At 35.6% G+C, this 11937-nt stretch overlaps 2 protein-coding genes across 2 annotated transcripts; both read left to right on the top strand.

Annotated features, from left to right (window-relative positions):
• Positions 1-513: 513 nt before the first annotated feature.
• clrn2 (clarin 2) lies at positions 514-1740 on the top strand (the record flags this gene model as incomplete). Its single annotated transcript, XM_079461930.1, has 3 exons — positions 514-766; positions 1169-1348; positions 1472-1740. 3 exons carry the CDS (start codon positions 514-516, stop codon positions 1738-1740), a joined length of 702 nt encoding a protein of 233 aa, XP_079318056.1.
• Positions 1741-8523: 6783 nt separating this feature from the next.
• exoc1l (exocyst complex component 1 like) lies at positions 8524-9760 on the top strand (the record flags this gene model as incomplete). The annotated part of the gene is made up of 3 exons (XM_079462726.1): positions 8524-8644; positions 9235-9395; positions 9494-9760. The coding sequence occupies 3 exons, from the start codon at positions 8524-8526 to the stop codon at positions 9758-9760; spliced, it is 549 nt and encodes a 182-aa protein (XP_079318852.1).
• Positions 9761-11937: the final 2177 nt, after the last annotated feature.

Here is an 11937-nt window from a genome sequence, read left to right on the forward strand (position 1 = left end):
TAATGCGCAATGATCCGGCAGAGTCGTAGCGGAAATGTGACATTAAATATTTTGGTTGCCCTTTAACTTTAATAGCAAACGAACTATCTTTTGTTGATTAATAGTTACACCAAAGGGCATCCATTAAAAAACGCTCTGGCCCAGCAAACTAACGCGTTGGGGTGCGAGTTAGCGTGTGGACACCTCTAGCAACCAAACAAGGGCAAGCAAACTATAAGGTTTCGTTGGGTGGTAAAGGAGATCCACTTGACCGCTTTATATCGGGTTTCCGTCTTTTCCAAGTCGCTTTATCTCGCGTTCCTGTAGTCCTAAGTGTTTCCTTTTCGCTTTTATTCGAGCAAATTAATATCAATAAAACCCACTGGTTTGATAAGGATTCTCCTTTATCTCGCGTTACACACGGATTGCTTCGCACAGTAGCGGAAGGGGGCGGAAGCCTCGACGGATCGTGTTACCCTCCGCATTGCTTTTCTTAGGAGGAATGGGGTGAGCAAAGCGGGGGTGGGTGTTGAAATGCCAACTTTGTGGAAACGGATCGTGTTCTCGTTCGGTTCCATACTCAGCATTGCTTCTGTGGTACTTCTCGTTGTGGCGCTTTCCACCGAGCGCTGGATTACCGGAACCATCCTGTGTCAGACAGGGGTGGATCTGGTGAACGCGTCTAACCCGGAGCTCGAGCAGTTCACGGGACATATTTACTACGGGCTCTTTCAGGGCGGGAAAACGCGGAGATGTGGACTCGGTACTCGCCGCTCTAAAATATACTGTAAGAGCAATAATGTGTTGATTTATTAGACAAAATACTGTTTACACAAATATGAAGGTAGGATTTGGCTTTTAGCTTATGCGGACTTTATGCCTCCGTTGATGTTTGTTCATTATGGTGAGACTTTTTTTTTACTTTTCATCTCTTTTCAAAATACCTTATGGGGTGTATTGGGTGTAGATTGCTTTACTATTTAGACACTGATATGGATAGATTTAATGCGTGGTATCTCGCTTTTAATAGAAATGTCTGCCAAATGCATGTAAACAAGTACGCCTATTCAGGATTTAGTGAGACTGACTCTCTCTCTCTCTCTCTCTCTCTCTCTCTCTCTCTCTCTCTCTCTCTCTCTCTCTCTCTCTCTCTCTCTCTCTCTCTCTCTCTCTCTCTCTTCTCACACAGTGTTCCCAAAACTCGTTAAAAAAATCAATGGTGGGCTTCACATGGTCATAATCTTCTTCATTTTCATCTCTATTGGCTTTGCTGTGGTCAGTTTAGCGTTCTGTATATATAATGCCAGGAAAGTTCCTTATCAATCTATTAAAGGACCACTGGGGCTCTACCTCTGGAATTTCATTGCAGGTAAATCAACATATTAACTACAATATTTTGATCAGCGTCTTCCTTGAACCATTAACCCAAAATCATAAATCTGTTCTTTCTTGAATTATGTGCTTATTCCACTCTCACTTTTCCATTTTACAGCTCTGTTCAGCGCAATGGGTTTCGCATGTTTCCTCGCAGCAGTCCAGTGCCATGATCTTACAAAGCATGTGGCTAACTACAAAGAAAGCCTTTTTCGCCTTGTGATTCTTGAAGAAAGTCTGGGCTTTTCCTTCTGGTTGTGCGTTGCCAGCGCTGTTACACACGGTGCTAACATTCTTGTAGTAGCCTCCAGTAAAATCCACCTGCCTAAAATACAGACCAAGAAACCAGAAGAACCCACAGCGACAGGAGACGATTTCCTCTACTGAGGAACAGAGACAAGCTGAAAACTTGAGCAAACTGTGTGAGGAAGCCATACAGAATGTCTGTCAGATGTCTGTTGGATGGTTGATGTCTATTATGATATGGCTTTGGGTTTCTTAAAGACCAAAATGTGATGTGGTTTATATTTTTTAAGTTAAATATTAATGCTGTCTGAAGTATAATTTCAGAATATGAGTTTTAAACATGAAACATTTATGTATCAAATATTTTGAACATGTTGATCAGCCATTTGAAACCAACTTATAAAAAACATGATAGCAATAAAAAAATAAGTATTAAAGAAACATTCATAATTTTACTTTGATTTCACTAAACAGGTCAAGTATACTTTTTATGCAAGTAGAATTTAAGAGCACTGTTGCATTGTGTGCACGTCTTTTACACTGTCTAGTTATTTTATATATATTTATATATACAGCGTTTGTCCGTTTGGAAATATACATTTTAAGTCATAATGGATTAACTTTAGTATACAAAAAACAGGTGTCCAACAATACAAAACAGAAGCTATTAAGAAGCTAATATCATAGAACAGGTGCTGTTTCAAACTTCCTAAAAGGTTTAACAGAAAAGTAACCCTGAATAGCACAAGCCAGTGTTCAAGGTGTTGTAATTTTGTACAAAAGTATATATGTTTTAATAATTTATAATTAATAAAATGTGTTATTTCTTTTAAAATCACTTTTATGAATGTATTATTGTTTTATATTATTGTGAGCATAAGCATCTTTCTCAATCACCATTGTATCTTTGAGCTAAGCACTTAACCCCAGCTGCTCCACAGGGACTGTTCCAGCGTTTAGTGAACTGTGGGTCATGGATGAAATCCTCAGCTATGTGGCACAGTCAATTTATAGTCCGCTGATTGGATGAATGTAGTATAGTTTACAAGAAATGTATAACTTATAAAGAAATGTGTAACTAAAAGTAAACATTTACTTTACACTACATGCTCAGATAGGTATCATGGTACACACAATAGAAAGCAAGTAGCCCTAAGAACAGAGTAGGTAACATTACATATACAATAAAGAAAATATAATAACTGAAACATCTTTAGATACTTTTCTGAAATAATTAAATTGATCAATTTCAAGTGGAGGTTACAAATTGTTGCCCACATATGTAATGCACGTTTTTACCAACAGAGTGCATCATTTTGCTGGTTCGTGAATTGAGTTGTGCAAAAGTACAATTACGTGCATTTAGCCATAAAGAAACCATTAAAACGTCTTTTGATTCAAATGAAAAGCTCAAAACAAGTACTTCACCCAAAAATTCTGTAATCATTTATTCACCCTCTTGTCATTTCAAATATGTATGACTTTCTTCTGCAGAACACAAAAGAAGATATTTTAAAGAATGTGGCTAGCTAAACAGTGATTTGTATTGGCTTTGTGTCCATTCAACAGAAATCAATGGGGATTTTGCTTTCCAACATTCTTCAAAATATCTTCTTCTGTGTATTGCTGAGGAAAGAAAGTCATGCATAATATATATAAAATATCAAGAGGGTGAGTACTGTAAATGACGACATAATATTTGTGGGTGAATTACTCCTTTGTCAAAGAAGAAAGGGGTTAGCTCCTTGAATCAGGCCTGGCTGAGGGATTAGCTTAAAGGGAATAGTTCACCCCAAAAAACATTTCTGCTATCGTTTGTTCACCCTCATTGTCAGTCATAAATCTGACTTCTGTTAAATACAGAAAAAATCATGAATAAAAACATCATGACATCACAATATATTGAACTTGTCAATACTTAATATGCTTAATATTCAAATTCCACCTTAAAAAAGCACCAAAAACTGTTGAATAATAAATTAAACGCTTCCAAACAATAACAATATCATCACATGATAGTAGGCTACGAATCAACCTCCACTGTCATCAAAAACAAGAAAATAAAGAGCCATTTTGCACAGACCACCACAGTACCTTGATAAATGTGACATGTTGCTTGTTTGGAAGTATTTCTATTGAGAAAAGTGGATGTATTTTGTCTCTCAGAACACCTGAGTATACATGAGTGGGCGAGATACAGGATACTCAGCACTTAACCATTAGCATCACGTCCATATAAACATAAAAAAATCTAATAGACGTGTTTCCTATGATATAAACCCAGTCCCTTTGTGTGAGTTATTGACTGCTGCTCACTGGAAATTATTGATCACTTTCCACATCTCTTCCTGAGAAATACGAACGGAGAACATGACTCAATGTGTAAGAGAATTTCACACACAGGCATTATGAGTAGTAAATAAATCATGTGGCTCTTTTTATAGTCATTGCAATGCATAAAAGTCCAAGCGGCGTCTCTCCAGTGCTCTGCAAGAGTCTAATTGGCACTTTATTTGTAGGCTATAGATTTCGGGGGAAATGCATTCTTGTGTCTACAAATACCCACACAGGGTCTGATGTCACTCTGACCTCACTGCATCAAACGGGTAACCATTTCTGCTTTGTCAACTGACTGTGTAAAGACATGTCACATGACTACAGTCCCCAAACGCAGTTTGAAATGTTGATGATCTATTTTTATAATCCCTTTTTTTGCGTTAATATATATTAATTACCATGCACATGTTTTGATGCAAATTTAGATCATAAAAATTATCTTTCAGCATTCCTGACTTTATTTAATTATTGTTTGTTAATGGAAATTATATAGTGAAAAAGAAAGCAATGCATACAATCATGCAGATCCATCAAGGAGCTGTACATTTGTAGGCTAATGAAAATCTAATACCAAGTGGTTTAGGCAATGATTGTTGGCACCAGGCTGGTTTAAATATTTGTGGAAAGGCTGTTCTGTTTGAATTTGAATTTTGAAGTAATAAAAAAAATAAAAACATTCAAGATCTGCGTATAGAAATGCCTTGTTAATGAAGGAGGGAAACAGATTGGTGAGAATGGTTTGAGCTGACAGAAGCTGTAAAAATCTTTGGGATCGTCAATTTTGTTTTTTCATTAATGTACTATTCAGTTTCAAATGAGAAATTTAAATTACAATACACCAGCAAACCTAATTGAATCGACCAAAATGGTTGAATTTGATCTTGTAAATAAATGAGAAAGAGATAAATGCCAAATTATACATCTTCCTGATTCAATTAAGTGAAAAATCTAAAACATTTTGTTTTAACTGAACACAAAACCTTTTTTAGACTGTAACCAAACTACATTTCTGTCCATTGCTGTGCAATATTACAATATATAAACATTACAATAAACTTTGAGTAAGTTATCTGCATAGTGTATTTGCACATAGCCAAATTGATAAAGTGAACCTGGGAGTACTTGATTCCTATTTTTATTTAGTCTTTTTCTCTTAGTTTTTTCCACTATAGCATTACTTTGGTATATCGAGATGTTTACTTAGATGTGATCTTTGTTTACAGCACCACAAAATAAAGATTAGAGGTTGGTAGTGTGCTGATGGCAGCATTATGAGACAGGCTCTAAAGACTAATTTATTTAGCTTTTATTCAAAGTGACCAAAATTACACGTATTTCAAAGTCAGAGCGCCAGAGGAAACCGGAGTTTATGTGTCTTTATCAAGAAAACTACTGATGGTTCAATAACCCTTTTGGGCTCTGAACTTAGAAGAACAACTTGATGACTCAGATCAACTCAGATCCACTACGCATTACCCCACACTCACAAAACGGAAAAAATAAACCATGTGAACTGCAATTGTGGTCATTCATTTGAGTTGTTAACTGAGATTTAAATTTAGGATGTCTCCAGAATTCTCCTACTACCTGTTCACTCTACCCGATCTCTTCCTACCTTCTACTCTTAGTCTCTACTGCCTCAGCTCGCACACATTATAAACACCTCCATCACCAATGGTACTGTCCCCACCAAATAAACAAGCACTGGTAACACCTTTTCTCAAAAACCAACACTTAACCCCTCAGTGGTCAGCAACTACAGACCAATCTCACTCCTTCCTTTACTTTCCAAGGCCCTTGAAAGGGTAGTTTCTAACCAAATATCTGCCTGTCTCTAACAGCACAACCTTCTGGACAGTCAACAATCAAGCTTCAAGAAAGGACATTCTACGGAGACCGCTCTCCTGTTTGTCGTCGAAAACCTTCGGTAGGCAAGAGCAAAATCCTTGTCATCTGTTCTTATTCTATTTGATCTCTCTGCTGCATTTCACACTGTGATCCTGCTGTAACTGCAGGATATACAGTTAGAATAAATACAGAATACAATATGAGAGAATATAATACAGTGGGCATGGACTATAAAAATATTTTGCAGTAGGAATGTTCTATGAAAATATGACAGTAGGTATATACTATGAACAATATATACAGATGGCTATATACTATGAACATTAATGTACAGGTGGCTATGAACAGATAATAATTTAGACTAAAATAGTGCAAGTGACATTGGCTATTAAAGTTGCAGTGCAATAGGTGAGTTAATGCAGTTGTTGAAGTTAATGCAGTTATTAAAGTTACGGTGGAGTATACGAGTTAATGCCTTTAATAGTTTGCAGTCCAGAAGATGAGTTAATGCAGTTTATAGGTTACAGAGCAGTAGATAAGTTAATGCAGTTATTGATGTTACAGTGCAATAGATGAGTAGATGCAGTTAATAGTTACCGTGCAGTAGATTAGTTAATGCAGTTATTGAAGTTACCGTGCAATAGATGAGTAGATGCAGTTAATAGAATTACAGTGCAGTAGATAGGTGCAGTTATGGAAGTTTTAGGTATCCTGGAGAGGCAAGACATTCAGATCTCACCAGCTTACAATTGGAGTAAGCTGGTCCACCTGTGGTGGAATGAACTGCCAGCCTCCACCCGAACTGCAGCTTCACAACTTCACAAAACATAGCTGTTCCGCAATTATTTAACAGCCAATAACTGTCTATGTCTTTAAAAAAAATTAAATTGTTGTTCGTTCTCTCCCTTGCTTACTCCTGCTTTCATCCTCCTAGTAGCATGGCCTTGAAACTAAGGGTACTGTTAAGTGTGTTGACAAAATGTTTACATGCTCTCCTACTTGTTTTTTGTGAAAGTGTCTGCCAAATTAATAAATGTAAATGTTAATACGTATATTTGTTTGGATTACCAGCCTGAAAACAATAAACATTCATTAACAGTTTTTTTTACTATAATCTGATTTACATTATATTTACAAAACTATAAAGTGAAATCATGTGTTTTCAAAAAGAAATAGGGCAATGTCTCACCAAACGTTAAGGTTTTACAGTGACATTTTCGTAATAAAACGAGAACAATATTGCTGTAGTACATTTAAGTAACATAAAGTGTATGTGGATTAAATAAAGGTTAGCGGGTGTTTTGGAATTTGTTTGTTGGTCTTTACAAAACCCAAGAATTGCCTGGCTTGTTTCAAATCCTCCATAACTCAAGCATTGCTCATGGGAGGATACAATTCAGAACCGCATTTTCTACTCCTGACCTTCCTTTAAAGCTGACAATGGAATGTAGTGGTCATAAGTAAAACCTCAAAGATCCGCTAAAGCTATTCTAAAGACCAAATGCAGGGAGTCTTTTCTCATCTGACTTTAGCTAAAAAGTTTCTGAGTGGCTTTTTGACATAACCGACTGAAAACACAGATGGATCTCAAGAAGGCCACAAACTGTGAGAGGGTCTTGATAAGATACAATAAGAACACTTGTTTGTAATAATGTGTTTTGTGGCTATAAATTATGCATATCTAGATCCGCTGGATATCGAATCCTTAAAGGTTGATGGGACCACAGTCAATATAAAAGCTATCCCTGCAGAGATCATAATTATAATGGGTTCCTTTGAAGATTGAGATTTAAGAGGGATATGTGTTTTCATAACCGATTATGCTTTTTCCCCAAAGGCCTTTTAAGTGCAATCAACCAGACATGGCTCATCAATAAGATACAGTCAGTAGTGAGTTTGTTAGTGTGTGTATATGTGTGATACATTAGTCCAAAAATGTATTATCTTCTATACTATTGTTTTGTTTCTGAATAATATTGAAAGTAATGTACATTGTAAAAAATTCTTTAGTTTTTACAGCTGTTTCTGTACAAAGTATAAAGTAAAAAACAATTTTACCGTTTTTTTTACAGATTTTCATATATTTTTGAAATACATTAAAAAACTGTCAAATTATAGAAACAGATTGCAATAATTTAAAAGAAAACATGACACTATGTAATTTTACATTAAAAACCAAATAAACTATGTTTTTAAGTTTTTTTTTTACAGTGTGGCAACATTTCTGATTTTAGGGAAGTTACTTACTGTTGCATAATCACTCAACCAACACAAACATAACAGTCCATTACATCACTTATTTGTATTTATACATTGTACGTTGTTTTTTGGATTACAAATACACATCTGAAAACCTAACATCACTGTTTCTTCAGAAAGTTAAACATTTAAAATGCTAAATGCTCTTTGATTTGTAAGACACTTTTTTGATAAAAGCGTCTGCAAAATGAATACATTTAAATATATTTGTCCTGGTATGAATTATATTTGCATTCTCCAAACAGCACCGAGAGAGACCAAAGTGTGATTTATTCCTATTACACAGTATTTTGATACTAGCTGAAACAAAACTACGTGCAAACCTCTTTGTCAATTAATTTTGCAAATGCACATCAGAGGAAGTGAGGGATGGGGGGGAGACGAGCCCTGCAAACCAGATCCACCTCAGCAAAACATTTTATTCCTCACTCTGCTCTCACTCTGTCGCGTCTCATTTTTCTCCCTCTTTTTGCATCTGAGATGTCATCTTTGTTGAGGAAAGAGATGGCCAGAATGGTGTTCCGACCGCAGGGACTGAAACTGGAGGAGTTTATAGAAATCGAGGAGCAGCAACAGGGGCGACATTTCCTCTGTGTTTCTAGTAAGAGAATTGTTTTTGGTGCATGGTTATTTGAGGTTGCATGGTTGTCTGGATATGCTGGATTATTTATGCTAAATTATGAGGATTATTTATGCTTCAAATTTGAGATTATAGGTAGATGGTCAGAATGGTTTTGAAATTATTTCAAAAATGCGACACAATTAATCATTTTGCTAACTTCCAATGACCTGTTTACTGAAGATCGATGTTCTTGATGTATGGCAACTCATAAAACATTTGTGGCTTTGTTTTGGTTTGTGATTAAATCACAAATGGCTGCATGACTCCACATTTCTGACACCCACTGAATAGCATTCAGATTTAGGGGTCTCATTTATTTGCCTGAATAACTTCTGAAGGTGTTTATAATGCGTTATATTAAATAAACCTGTTGGATCAGAATTCTACACACCTCAAGCGCGTCGTGCCTGCTTTTATCTTGCAACACTGATACTGGACTTTTAACATTTTACTTGACAGTTGACGTTAAAGATATTTACTGTTTAATGTTACAAGTTAAAGATATATTGATATGGCAGGACAAATGGCTGTAATAAAGACAAATACTAATGGAACTCATTTTTATGTAGCCAAAGATAAACAAGCCCAGATCTCAGTGGTGATGTGTCGGAGATTTAAGCGTTCAAAGACAAAGAAGCTGCAGCACTATGGGTTGGAGGACAGTTATGAGCGAACAGAGATCTGGGACCTGGAAGACCTACTGGTTCTGGATGGCAGAGATCCTGATTCAGTGAGCAGAATTTAGATTTACACATTGCATCATGAATTCTCTCATACGAACTTTAGTGGTGATACTTATGTTCGGTTTGCATCTCTCTGCTGTGTTAGGATGATCCCTGTTTCCTGATGCATTTTGACTCCGTGCGTTTCGTCAAAGCAATCAGCTGCGCTGCCAAATACACACTGGCCCGCTGTCTGCTTTCCTTAAGCAGGAAGTATCGGTGTACAGCACTAAAGCTGCGGAATTTTGACTGGACGTATATCCGCCCCACTGCTATGTACTCAGATCGTGGTGACTGTATGGTGCTCACGCAGGTCTGTTTCTACGCCTTTAATCTGGTGTGTCTCTCGATGTGCCCTATGCCTCTGTCATAGAGAATCTGAGTCAAATAAACTGTTTTATGTTTTAAAATAGGAGATCTCAATTCCTAATACCACATCATCCTTTTTTTAAAACAATGGCCTGTTAGTATTGTTAATCCCATGAGGAAGACTATGGGGAGTGAATAATATGTTATATGTCTACATATTTTTCTCATTAATAGTAAAAATTGAGAATATGGTAGTACTTTTATTTGGATATGCAAGTCATGTATAGATAATTGACATCAAGCAGTGATAGCAGTTTCACATGCAGCACTTTTAATTATTTCACGCATGCAGCTTTATGACCTCATATCAATTGCAGGCTACATGCTATGAAAATTCATTTTTCACACCACAGTACCATTCAAATGCATTTCTGCAGGCAAATGGGGGATTCAAAATGGATGATGTTTAGATGTTTCCGTTTTCATGTTATTTTCAATACCCACGTGGAAGTTACAATTAACATGGGAATGTGCAAAAGACTTTGTTCTTTGAGCTCTCAGACCATACTTTGAGCACTTAGCCCTAACTGTAACACAACTCCATAATGTGAGTGAAATCTAATTTGTGCTTCTGTAAATGCAAAACAAAAGGGTGTCTCTGATGATTCACTCAAGAACACTGTGACTTGAGTCTTAATCATGACAATTTACATGTATTTTAATATGAGTTTTGTAAATGGTATATGTAATGATGTTAATATTTATCTTGAAAAATATGCACAGTTGTATGTTGTTCATGTATGTGGAAGAACTTGGGGATTGTAGTTTAGGGCAACTTTGCATGTGTCTTTGATTTAATAAGCAAGCGATATTAGTGGGTTTGTTGCAACTTTGCCCATATTAACAATAGATGTTTTTAGTTTGTGCAGGCTTACTTGGTGAAACATTTGTAACCCACATCTCAATGTGCCTATCCTATTTTTTTACCTTTTCATTGTAACGTTTCAAAAATATGCATTAAAATTATCTGTGCAATTCTATTAAATTAAACATGAAAATAATTTCAATGGCGGAATGACTGTTGTGATTTCTTGAACTAACTTGAATTAGTTCAAATTAAAACTTAGATAAGTTTAAAATGTAGTCAACAGGGTGTGGACACAACCGCAGAGTGACAGGACAGCTACGTACATATTTGACTGCCGTGACTTAAAAATCAGAATAAGACACATAATATGATGTTCAATGTTAACGCATATAAGTACGTATAAAACATTGCTGTAAGCGCAACCTTTTTTTATTATAGTACAAAATTTGAACGAAACATACAAAACTCATTGTATAAGAGAGTACAAGAGTTGCATAAACATGACAACAACTAAAATAAAATAATAATAACATAAAATAACTTGGGGTAATTTGAAAAGAATAACAATTTATGCCGGGTGTAAATTAAATACATACATTTAAATTACATAGTGCTTCGTAAATCTTTTTTGTTTTTTATATCGCCTAAAGTTTGTCTATTTTGATTTATTTCTCTCACACACTGTTCAAAATTTGACTAAGTTTTAGCCCATTTTTTTCACATGAATGAGATATTTAATGAGAAAGTAAATTAAAAAGTTGTACCAGAAAATACTTTTAGAATCAATGGGATCTTGAACAAAAATAAAGTTCAACACCACAACAGTCGCAAGAATTCTCCAGATCTAATACCTTAACAAGATCAATTCTGTGTCATATTTTAAAGGATACCTCTCTAACTTTATTTTATTTATAGAAAGATTATTTGTTCTACTATAATATGGATACAGTAACATTTTGCTTCAAGACATTTCTAATGTATCTATTACTGCATTTGTCTTTAACAATATTAATAACACCAACAAATATCATATTACGACAAATCATTTGTTGTTGGTCTAAACCTATAGTGGCAACAATAGAATTACGTAACGCTGTTACAACTTTTCTTGATATTATATCAATGATAATGGCATAATCTTTTGGTTTCACAGGGAATGTAAATTTGTTAAGGGATTCGACATAAAAGCAATCCTTGCCCGTTAAGCGACTGACTAACAGTGAGTATTCCATTGTCATACCGTGTCTGTTTAAAGATAGATTTATTTTTAATACAATATATCTCTATAATTCCATTAAAAGTACCGGTGGGGCGAAAAATGCTCGTAGACTAATTGCCAAGATAACAATGTTGTGAAAGTGCAACAACATTTG

This window comes from Barbatula barbatula, assembly GCF_947034865.1.
Source record: "Barbatula barbatula genome assembly, chromosome: 8".
Lineage (NCBI taxonomy): Eukaryota > Metazoa > Chordata > Actinopteri > Cypriniformes > Nemacheilidae > Barbatula > Barbatula barbatula.